At 40.9% G+C, this 12629-nt stretch overlaps 1 protein-coding gene across 1 annotated transcript; it reads right to left on the reverse strand.

Annotated features, from left to right (window-relative positions):
* Positions 1-2645: 2645 nt before the first annotated feature.
* LOC114684951 (olfactory receptor 147-like) lies at positions 2646-3592 on the reverse strand. Its single transcript, XM_028859500.1, is given in 2 exon segments — positions 2646-3278; positions 3281-3592. Coding segments are annotated over 2 exon segments (945 nt in total).
* Positions 3593-12629: the final 9037 nt, after the last annotated feature.

Raw genomic sequence — 12629 nt, forward strand, 5'->3', positions numbered from 1 at the left:
GATTCATATGTATTATATGTGACAAATTATAGTTGCTTTAATATTACAGCTTGAATTAATCTTACAAATGTAACAATAAATACATTTTTCATAGATGTATATGAATCTTAAATAACCCCAAGTTAACACCAACTATGTATTAACACATAATCTCCCCCAACTCAGCTGCAGTGACAGTGATACCGATAATCAATCATCAGGTCGTTACCCTGTTACTAGCAATGGCAGCTATGCTGGAACTGCCAGTGGGACACCATCAGGGCCTAGAACTTGTTAGGCCAAGAGTAGTGGCACATGCCTGTTATCTCAGCCCTCAAGAAACAAAGACAAGAGGATGATAAATTCAAGACTATACTGAGATGCACCACACAATCCTGTCTCAAGGCAAAAGAACAAAAATAAGCAGTGAGAAGCTATTGAGAATCAGGTACATACTTACCTCAAGGAAGTTAAGTGGAAAAAATACATGTTTATGTTTCTGTGATATGGTATTTAAAATAAAATATTACAGTGTTTTTAATAGTACATAATTATTTGTCATTTATTTTATGTGTAACTTCCACAGAAGTTTTAATATTAGATGTGCAGAATCAAAGACACAAAAGACTCAGACTCAACACTTGCTGAATTCAGACTGAAAATCAAGTCATTTCTCTTGGTCCTTCCATTTGACACAGCTTACTAAACTCATGTAGACATAGGATCAAGGGGCTTCAAGCCAAACACTTACTGCTGTTTCAGCTGACATCTAGCAACCTTGACTCATTTTTCAGGTGTGTACAATAGGCAAAGATCATGACCTCACTTGCAGGGCATGCAAATTTTTATTGTTTAAATTTATTGTTTCATGAATTTCAGTACCAATTTTTCCTGAAGCTGCATTAAGTATAGATGAACATTGACCACACTTCAGAATAGAGAAGGATGAAAAACGTTGTCAGATGTTGGACTGATGTCACTCAGACTTTTATTGTGATTGTTTACATCTATTCTTTTCTCTTACAATTCCCCAATTCAACCTCATGTTAATTATTCCTTACACTTTTATACACATTCTTCTGCTTAGCCTTCTGCCACAGCATTTATCTGCTTTCCAAAACCATGCCTCCTCATCATCAAGGCAGTTGCTGCCTCTAAAACTCTGCTCAGCTCCTCCCTTTCCTTAGCCTACAGTCAAGTCACCTGCCACCTCCTATAAAGAGTTCTAAGCCAGGCGGTGGTGGCACACACCGTTAATCCCAGCACTCGGGAAGCAGAGGCAGGTGGATCTCTGTGAGTTCGAGGCCAGCCTGGTCTACCAAGTGAGTTCCAGGAAAGGCACAAAGGTACACAAAGAAACCCTGTCTCAAAAAACCGATAGAAAAAAAAAAAAGAGTTCTGCGACCAGCCTACCCAAGACATTAGACAGTTATTCTCAGAAAATTATACAAATTTTAATTTTATCACCACCTTACTAGTCTGTAGCCTTCTGAGATCATAAGCATAGAGCATTCTTCAGAGCTACTTTTGTAATTTTGACATAATCCTAGATATCTTGATGTCTAAAATTGTATAGATACTCAATTTATACTTGCTCTTCAATAAAATTAACCACTGTATATTATGAAAGTAAAATTATTAAAGGGAAAGAGATTACTACTAATAAATTTGGGTTATATAATTAATTTGGGGACAAGACAAAATTCCTTTAGCAATGAAAAGTAAAATGGCTTAGTCAAATCCTTCCCAATGAGCACACAGCTTCTCTTTATATGCACATTCTTGCCCTCAGGTCCATTTATCCTAAATGACCATAGTTTCTGTTTCATATTCAGTCTGCAAGCACTGGAATCACAATAGACTCATCAAATCCTCTTTACCAAACTGATTTAAGGCTAAACAGAAAAGACAGGAACGAAAAAGGCTTTTCCCCTCCATATTTGAACCTTTGGAGATACAAAGGAACCATTCAAAAAGAAATCGACAAATATCCCCAGAGGGTTATTAACTGAATGAATGAGACAGTGTCTCTAAGACTACTGAAATCAGTAAGTCAGTAGCACAATGACATAACTTCTAGGTGTACCCTAGTCAAAGATCTCACAGTTGTGCTTAAGGTGGATAAATGGAGGAGCATTTGTCTACCATGCAAGAGAGCATGCATATGATTCCCCAAACACACCACCTACAAACACATGAAAAAAATGTACATTTAAAAGATCACATGATCTTATGATTTCTGAGTATAATATCATCCAGCGCTTTGTATACTTAAATCCTGGTGATATCTAAGTTTAGAGTGTAACATACTGGTAGATTGCTGCATAAATGTGTTGTTCAGTTTTCAAAATTGAAAAAAGATACATGTGATTTGGGAAAATTAAGAAATAGACTATGCTCTATACCCTTCACTGTCTTGACTTCTGAATTTTTTGATAATTAAATTAATTTTGTATAATGTTAAATAGTTTTAATTCCATACTGTTCTCACCACTTGTTAGGATTTTGATGTTATTTTAGTTGTTGTTTTCATTGAAGATTTTGAAAACAGTGGGTCAAATCCAGGACCTCACACACAGAAACAAATGTTCTACAAATTAGCAACTCTTCCAGTCCTATGCTTCACAGGTCCTAAGATTTACTTACAGAACAAATACAGATTCTACTTAGGAAAAAATCCTTTTCTTCAAAGTTTTTCTCAGTGCAATGTGAACATCCTTATTCCTTAAACTGTAGATGAGAGGATTCAGCATTGAGCCCATAATGGTATAAAAAATGGTAGCTACTTTATCATCATCCACAGATGAACTAGTCGGCTTAAGATACATGAATGATGAGGCTCCAAAGAAAAGCGAAACTGCTATTACATGGGAGCCACAGGTATTGAAGGCTTTTGACCTACCCTCTGCAGAACGGATGCCAAGGATGTTGAAGAGTATCAAGGTGTAAGAAATAAATATGGCCAGGGTGGGCACTATGACATTGATACTAACAACAATGAAAACCACCAGCTCATTGGTGGCAGTATTTGTGCAAGAGAGCTTCCGGAGAGGAACTACATCACACACATAGTGATTGATGATGTTGCCATCACAGAAGGTCAGACTTAGTACACTGCCAGTATGGATCATGGCTCCCACAAACCCGATCACATACACACCCACAAGCATCAAATGGCAGGCCTGATGGGACATGGTCACCTGGTAAAGCAAGGGTTTACAGATGGCAGCATATCTGTCATAGGCCATGGCTGTCAAAATGTAGCATTCATCAATAATAAAGAAGGCAAAAAAAAAAAGAGCTGAGCCATGCACTCAGCATGGGAGATGATGTTCTGCTTCACAAAACTCACCATGATTTGAGGGGTTATGAGAGAAGAGGAGCAGGAATCAATGAAGGAAAGGTTGAAGAGAAAGTAGTACATGGGGGTGTGCAGGTGAGGATTCAAAACAATCAGAACCATCAAGCCCAGGTTCCCCAGTGTGGAGATCACATAGATTGCCAAGAAGAGGAAGAAGAGAGGCAGCTGGAGCTCTGGCTCCTGTGTCAAGCCCAGCAGGATGAACTCCTTCACTGAAGAGTCATTGCCTAAGGCCATTCTTCTCTGGGTCATATCTGTGAGAACAGTAAAAATCATAACATTAAAATGAAATCCCATTCCTATCCAAACTACCCCACTAAAATGGGACTAAGAATCAAAATTAAAGGATAAAGTCAAGCCCATACTTCTCTGTGACTTTACCTTCTACATTTTATGGAAGTTCATGTACAGAAATAAACATAAATAAATGAAAGGCCATTTTTGGAGAAAAATATTCAGGGAATCAGTGACCATTTTTGGTTCTGCAACATCCATGTTCTTCTGCTATCATGAAAACCACATCCCACTTAACGTTCAATGATAATCTCAAAAAGGAAGACACAAGGCACATCAAAAACTCAGCATGGTTTAGAGAAAGAAAAACAAGCATGCATCCAATTCAGTACTTACCCTTGTATATGGGGAAGTCATAAGTGACCTCACAGACACTTCTCTGCTCTCACAGATGGGCAAGTACTGTGTGTGTGTGACCCCTGTAAAGGTTCATAGACCCAAATATATACACTTTCATTTATATATTTTTTTCTTTCCTGTTGTTACTACATTTGCCTTTCAGGTGATGAGGGAATCTAAATGTGGATGGCAAAGTCAGAGCCATCATTTCTGGAGATTAAGAAAAGCCACGATTGTAGATCATTATTACAGGTGCTGACTTTTCCAGGGTTGTTTTCTCTATCTCAGAGGTTGTTAAATACAATCTACTGATGTCTAAACAGCCAACTGATTAAGACTCAAGAGAATTTTATGAGACTGTAATCTTAGGAACCTCATTAAAAGTTGAAAAGTTTATATTTACCAGGTAATTTCATCTAGAGATCACATTTTATTGCCATGGTAATTAGGGACTAGTTCAATAGTAATGACATTGGCTTATTGGAAGTATACAATTCCATTTTGTATTTATTGTTTGAAAATTCTATCCATATATACAATGTGTTTTCATCAAATTCATCCCTACAACCTTCTTCTGAAATTCCTCCCCTAAAATCCTACCATTAATCTCCAAACTATCTTTTTTTCCTTATTATTTTAGCCCAGTAAGTTCAGTCAGCAGAGCCAGGGGGGAAAAAAGGTAGGGATATCTGTGTGAGTATAAGTACCCTCTCTGGGGCCCTATACTTTAAACTGCCTATGATTCTCCTAGTAGCCACCCAACTGACAATATTTGAGGTGGAGCTTCATGATCATATCCTCCTTCAATGTCTGTATTTTGTCAAGTTTGATTTTATACAGGTTTTATGCATACTGTTGCAACCACTGTGAGTTTATTTGAGCATTGAACATACTGAGTCTTGAAAACAATGCTTCAGTGAAGTTATCTATCACCTCTGGGCTTTACAATCTTTCCACCCCTAACTCACTCATGACCACTTAGGCTTGGGAGAAGGAATATGATGTAGAGGTCCCATTTAGGATTCAGCACTCCCAGACTCTTATTCTCTGCCTATTTCCAAGTTATGAATGTCTGTGTTAATCACTATCTATTGCCAAAAGAAGCATTTCTGATAAAGGTTGAGAGATGCACTAAAATCTATGGGTACATGTATAATAGAAATTTATTAGAAGTCAGTTTAATTCTATATCCAAAGCAGAAAAACAGTACTTCCCTAGAAGTATAACCTATCTAGTCTCAGGTAGTTTGCCCCACGAATTACTCTAGGAATGAGCTCTGTCTGTAGGGCAAGTCTAAAATCCAAAAAGAAATTTATTGGTTACTCCAACAACACTTGTACCAAAACAGCAGTAGAGTGTGTATTCTGCCAGGTCAGCGATTACTGTATCTCAGAATTCACAGCTATGTGTAATTAATTACTACTATTTCCCTATGATAGCCTGCCTGGACCTTAAGCACTACAGAAGCTAGATAATAAGGATGAAACTTCTAGGCAGATACAAGCTTTATTTCCCTATGTTATGACTTGAATATATGATATCTCAGCCATCAAATCTCACCATCATGTAATGGGTATAACCAAGAGCAGTGATGTTAGCCTGTAGTATGGGGAGGTTCTAAGGAACACAAGTGGCAAACAACTCCAATAATGTAGCTCATTCCTGAATTTCAGTTTTTCTTTGATAGCATATAGTGTCTAAGAGGAACACTGTCTCCCAATTTTAGGATAATATCATTTAAATCCTTTTTAATCCATGAATATATATTAATAAGCTTACAGTGTAGTAGGATTACAAATGACTTTCTCAAAGATCTTTTTTTTAATTTTATAATTTAATTTAATTTTACATATCAGCCACGGGTTTCCTTGTTCTCGCCCATCCCGCCCCTCCTCGCCTTCCTCCCAGCCCAAACCCCCATTCCCATCTCCTCCAGGGCAAAGACTCCCCTGGGGATTGAGTTCAACCTGATAGGTTCAGTCCAGGCAGGTCCAGTCCCCTCCTCCCAAGCTGAGCCAAGTGTCCCTGTATAAGCCCCAGGTTCCAAACAGCCAGCTTTATGCACTGAGGACAGGTCCTGGTCCCAGTGCCTGGATGCCTCCCAAACAGATCAAGCTAATCAACTGTCTCTCACTTATCCAGAGGGCCTCAAAGATCTTAATGTTAATCATCGCTCATGAAAGTCCCCATTGCTGTGGGACGGTCTATATGTCAAATTGCTCTGATTGGTCAATAAATAAAACACTGATTGGCCAGTGGCCAAGCAGGAAGTAGGTGGGACAAGGAGAGAGGAGAATTCTGGGAAGCAGAAGGCTGAGGCAGAGACACTGCAGCTGCCGCCATGACCAGCAGCATGTGAAGACGCCGGTAAGCCACCAGCCACGTGGCAAGGAATAGATTTATAGAAATGGACTAATTTAAGCAATAAGAACAGTTAGCAAGAAGCCTGCCACGGCCATACAGTTTGTAAGCAATATAAGTCTCTGTGTTTACTTGGTTGGGTCTGAGAGGCTGTGGGACTGGCGGGTGACAGAGATTTGTCCTGACTCTGGGCAAGGCAGGAAAACTAAAGCTACAAATGGCGCCCAACGAGAGGGCAAGAGTTTCCACCTAAAACCTGAGAAAAGATTCTAAAACAGAGCTAAAAACAGCTTCCTAATTGTCTCTCTTAAATGAGCAGCAGCTGCCGGTTTGAGTTCCTGGCGGGTTCCTGGAGTGTGCGCTCGATTTGCAGTATGGCAGGAACGAGGCCTCTGCAAGTGGCACATTAAGCTGCATGGTGGATTTAGCCTTTGCTAGTACAAAACAAAAAGAGGTTTCTGGGCTACACGCTGCTTTGATAAGAAGCATAGACCCACTATTTCTGAGAGTTGATGGCTCCCAGAGCTGGCGGAAAACGTACCACCGCCATGTTGGGAAGCTGAAGTGGGCGGAGCCAGCAGCCACAGTACTAAGAAGGCTGTAGTTTAAAGCAATAGGCTCAAGGTAATATAAAACATAAGCCACATAAAGATGGCTACCACACAGAGAATCTGGATTATGTTCTCTTTGATATTCATAACTAAAGAAAAACATTTGATTGCAAAAGCTGTTGAGTTATGCCAAAATGTATATTTTAAAGGTACTTTGACTTCAAAATTTGGATGTAAGGATAGGTTGCTTTGGAAAAGAGGTTCTGCTTTTGTTTCTACAGAAAGCCAGAGACTATGGATTTGTTCCAGATTAAGATACATCAGGTTTGACCAGCCAAGACCACCTGAAAGGTCTCCGATGACACCATGGCCCAGATGATCCAACATCCAGAATCCTTTCAAGGCAACTGGCTCAGACGATACAGTCTCACGGACTACTCCATGATCCTAAAATTTTCTTTGTGTCCCCATAAGATACAGCGCCCCCCTCCAGCAGGAAGTAGTAAGAGAAGCTACGCCCAAATTCCCAAATATACCAAGCTGACTTTGGAGATGTGTAAAAGTTAAAACCTTCCTTTTAAAAAAAAAAGGGGGGAAGTGCTGTGGGACGGTCTATATGTCAAATTGCTCTGATTGGTCAATAAATAAAACACTGATTGGCCAGTGGCCAGGCAGGAAGTAGGTGGGACAAGGAGAGAGGAGAATTCTGGGAAGCAGAAGGCTGAGGCAAAGACACTGCAGCCGCCGCCATGACCAGCAGCATGTGAAGACGCCGGTAAGCCACCAGCCACGTGGCAAGGAATAGATTTATAGAAATGGACTAATTTAAGCAATAAGAACAGTTAGCAAGAAGCCTGCCACAGCCATACAGTTTGTAAGCAATATAAGTCTCTGTGTTTACTTGGTTGGGTCTGAGAGGCTGTGGGACTGGCGGGTGACAGAGATTTGTCCTGACTCTGGGCAAGGCCAGAAAACTCTAGCTACACCCCATCTTTATTGCCCTCCCATATTGTGTCCAACTCAATATTCCTCCTCCATTATTTTCCATTCTTCCTTCATCCCACCTGTGCTCCAGATTTACATACATTTTTTTCCTATTAACTTGGGCATTCTCCAAATAGAAAATCAAATCTGTCCAATAAACAATGGATTCATTATACTTCCCATCAGTAGATAAAATCCTATATATTTGCTGATAATATCTTCTTTCATACATATCATATGTGTAATATTGCTCACAAAGAAGTTTTAGGTGCCAATGCTCTTATTTATAGCCATGAAGGTGGAGAGAGATGACATCTATAAAGAATGTACAGCCACAGACAACACCCAGAGGCCATCAAAGGTAACTCCAGATTGGAGTTACTAAGATCAGAAGACAGAAAAATAAAAAGTCATAGTTCTCATCCATGAATATCACCCTGCTTTTCTGAAGAACACTGAGAGTATCCTGTGTCTTTTCCCACACAATAGCTGCATATACTGAGATCAGAAAGAAATTTGTAACAGTGCAGTATAATAAGGTCTGAACTGCCACAATTTAGGTCCTGTTCCCTTTGTAATGGCATTGGGAGCCATTAAAAGGTTTTATTCTTTTGTGGCACAAACTGAAACATTAGAGGACTCAGAAAGATTGAAATGGCCTGAGAACACTGGAGAAATGATCAGCACTAGAGAGGGGGAAGTAGCATGAGGTGCAGAGCAATTACAGCAGTGGGAAGAGAAGACATGGTGAGAGACAGGGAGTGAGGAGGAAGTATATGAAAGCAGAAATGAAAGGGAAGAGAGGAGGAAAGGGAAAGGAAGTTCCCTGAATTAAGAGTAACACTATGAGAAGTTCTGATAAACAAAAAATATAAAAAAGACAATGTAAGAGAGGATTCAGCAAGTCTTTTAGTAAAATGGATACAGGAAAACAAAAGGAACAAAATTTGCCAAGACACTAGCCTACGGGCTGATGAAATTGTGAAGTTGTCACAAGCAGAAGTTAGAAAGAGTGAAATTCTGGCTGAATTTTTACATTGAACCTTGAACTGGACTTGAAAGTGCAAGTCTGAAGTAGGACAATGTACCAAGAAGACTGAATGAGGGTGACAGTTGTGTGGCTTGTGGACCCCCTGGCATGGGACCAGGACTTATGTTGTATTAGCTTGTGTTGACTATCCAAGTGAGGCCTTATCCCCTAAAAGGAAGGGATGAGGGTGGGTAGGGGAGGTGGATGAGGGAGCAGGAGAAGGAGAGGGAGGGGAACAATGGTTGGTATATAAAAAGAATAAATAAATAAATAAATAAATAAATAAATAAATAAATAAATAAAAATAAATAAAAAAATAATAAAAGACTACATGAATTCTGAAACAAACGTCAGAACATGAGAAGAATCCCAGGTCACTTCTCTAAACCACAAAGTACAAGATTTCTGAAGTCTATGAATAAAGAAAACAATAGAGCAGAAAGAATTTTTTAAAAAAGGAAATCCCCCAATTACAGATGTCTATTTAGGATGAAAAGAAATAGAGTAACTGCTAAAATAAAGTTCAATTATTCCTGACCCTAACATTACTAAGGGACCAAAATACGTTAGGACAAACTTGAAATGTACCCCATAGGAGAGACATTCCTTGGGAGTCCCAAACTGATCAAGAGTTTGTGATTCATTAAATGTGTTCTATACAATGTTACAAAGGTTATTGTTGGTTAGTTTTCTTTTGATTTTCTTTTTTATTCATTTCTCTTCTCCAGCAGCATAAAAAGTGACTTCTAGTACTATTGTGAGACCAAAATGAGCCATCTTAGAAATAGGAGCAAAATGCTTTCACCCTAAAACTAAGGCCTAAGATTTCTCCTTCTAGATACAGGCCATGAGTTACTGGAATAGGCCATGAGTTACTGAAACCAGTCAGTCCAGATTCCAGAATCCAGGAAGTGTAAAAGTACAAAGTCACAAGGTAATTACCAGGTAATGACTGCCAGACTATGGAATGTCCTCTCTCTGGTTCCCTAGGTAACTGTTTGACCAAAGAATGTTCCAACCCTGGTTTCCAGGGTAACTGACCATAGAAATGTCCCCACCTGAGGGCAGCCAATGAGAAATCGTAGCGGGCAACCACCTTAGAAGTAAGATTAAGCCATTATTTATAGAAAGTCCCTAGAAGCAAGCCAATCAAAATTGTACTATAAGACCAAAATGAGCCATCTTAGAAATATAGCCAAAATGCTTTTACCCTAAAACTAAGGCCTAAGATTTCTCCTTTTAGGTACAGGCCATGAGCTACTGAAACCAGTCAGTCCAGATTCCAGAAAACAGGAAGTGTAAAAGTACAGAGTCACAAGGTATTCACGAGATAATGACTGCCAGACTATGGAATGTCCTCTCTCTGGTTACCTAGGTAACTATTTGACCAAAGAATGTTCCAATCCTGGTTTCCAGGGTAACTGACCATAGAAATGTCCAAACCTGAGGGCAGCCAATGAGAAATGGTGGCAGACAACCACCCCCTTAGAAGTAAGATTAAGCCACGATTTCTAGAAAGTCCCTAGAAGCGAGCCAATCAGAATTGTACCCATACTAGCACCCCTAAATGATGTATTCTTGTGGTTTTTGCCTTAAAAACCTGAGTTTGCACAGAGATGGGCACTTCCTCCAGCCTCTACTGTGTTGGATGTATTGGAAGAAGTCCCTGCCTAGGCTTGTATTGCCTTTGGATATCCTGAATTAAACCTTGCTTTGCATTCTGGCATGCTTGTCTTCAGTGATCTCTCTGGGGGTCGCGATTTGGGCACAACATTTGGGGGCCTGTCCGGGATCCCCAGAGACCCCCCACTGGGACCCCTAAGAGGTTCATCTGCACCCATTGGTTAAAGTGCTCCATTTTCTTGTCTTTGTTTTCCTTTTACTTTCATTTTCTTATCCGAAGCCGGCAGTTGAATTTGACAGGCTCTCACATTGGCAGATGCACCTGTAAGGTGACCCTGGAGGAGTTGGGACATGTCCCAACCCCTCATCAGGACTCAGGGTCCCCACAGGTCCCCCCATCAGAGGATGCCTGTGAGGGGTACATTTGTTTGGACACCTGTGAGGGGTCTGTCTATTTGGACACCTGTGAGGGGTCTGTCTGTTTGGACACCTGTGAGGGGTCCATCTGTTTTGTGAACTCTGGAGATTGGGAGACTCTGTTGAATTGTCCCTGTCCCATCCATACGGTCTTTGGCATAATCGAGGCTTCCTCTCTGGACTCCCATCTGCTTGGACCATCTGTAGGGCCTTTGTTCTTCCTTTTTGTATGCCTATCTTGTTTGTCAGTGTGATTTGTTATATTTCTGCTAAAAAGTTTTGACTTTCTGTTAGAATGCCCTACCTATATAAATGTATAAGTGTGTGAGAACTGTGGCCATATGTGCGCCTGTTTTATGCCTGAACTTGTGTATGTGTTGGGACGTGTGGGCCGGATGGCCAGCAGAAGGGATGGAGGCCCCTTTGATGGTTGAGCTGGCACAGACTAACCAAATTCTCCCTTTGCTTCCTCGCTCTCTCTCTGACCAGAGCACAGGCAGCAGGTGGCAGAAAGCTCTGCAATGAGTCCCCCAGGCAGCGGCTGCACAGCTGCTACTTTGGGGACCCAGGGTGCCACTGAGAGGGCTAGGCAGCCTGTGAGCATCACAGGGCCTAGACACAGTGGGTTCAGGAGCACAGAGTGCTCTGAGAGCTGTGGAGTGGAGGCTTTACAGCACGATGTGGTGGCAGCCAGGTCAGCCCAGAGGCTTCATGGGACCTAGGCATGGCTGTGTGCTAGGGTGGGCTGTGAGCACCATGGGGGCCCAGATATGGCTGACAGGTTCTGGCTGGGCCCTATGATGTAGAAAACTGTGGGGCAGAACTGGGGATGGGGGGAGCCAGCGGGAGCTTGGAGAAGCTCCGAGTGTGACTGAACCAGGTCGGGGCTGGTGGAGAACTAACTCCCCCTCCAGAGTCACAGCTGAGAAGTGGCCTACAAGTCTGTGGGCCCAGCCAGGGCATGGAGTCACTTTCAGCCTGCCGTTCTCGTGTACTTGAAAATCTGAGGTTTCTCCTGTACTTGAAAATCTGAGGTTAACAGCAATCATTTGTCCCCATGGTGCACACCTTCTCGTTCTCTTCATCGCCCATGCTGTTGGGTGGAGCTCCCAAGACCTGCCCTGGGGCTAAAATCGGACCAAGTTCTGGTTCCAAGAATGGAATGTCACTGCCTATGGTTGTTAAGCTACTGTGGCTATGTTATAAGGCTAACCAACAGTTTCTTGTCTGTGGTACAGCGCTGATGCAAATTTAGAGTTATTCTTGTTATGGTATATGCATGTATTTCTGTTCTTGTTTAAAATATTGTAACTTTACAATATATTCTAGATTACTGAGGGAAATCACAAGAAAGACTTTGGTAAGAGTTTCTGTTTTGAAAGAAAAGAAAAAGTGAAATTTGTCTGGAGTAAATGTCTGAGGGATCAAAAGAACAGACTGAGGGTACATGGAAGGTTGTAGAAATTCAGAGGGAATGTGATGTAAACTGTTTGTTATGGTTTCTTATACCTGCAAATACTGAATTTAAAAGTTAATCCTGGTTGATTTTCATTTTAAAAATGGCTAATGATTCTGCAAACTGCTTATGTATGTGTGTATGTGGACAGGTATGTATGGTGGTATTCTATTTGTAATGAAATGTGATTTTAATTGTATGTTAACAAATAAAGTTGCCTGGGGGTCAGAGCTA

The sequence above is a fragment of the Peromyscus leucopus genome, chromosome 7 (assembly GCF_004664715.2).
Source record: "Peromyscus leucopus breed LL Stock chromosome 7, UCI_PerLeu_2.1, whole genome shotgun sequence".
Lineage (NCBI taxonomy): Eukaryota > Metazoa > Chordata > Mammalia > Rodentia > Cricetidae > Peromyscus > Peromyscus leucopus.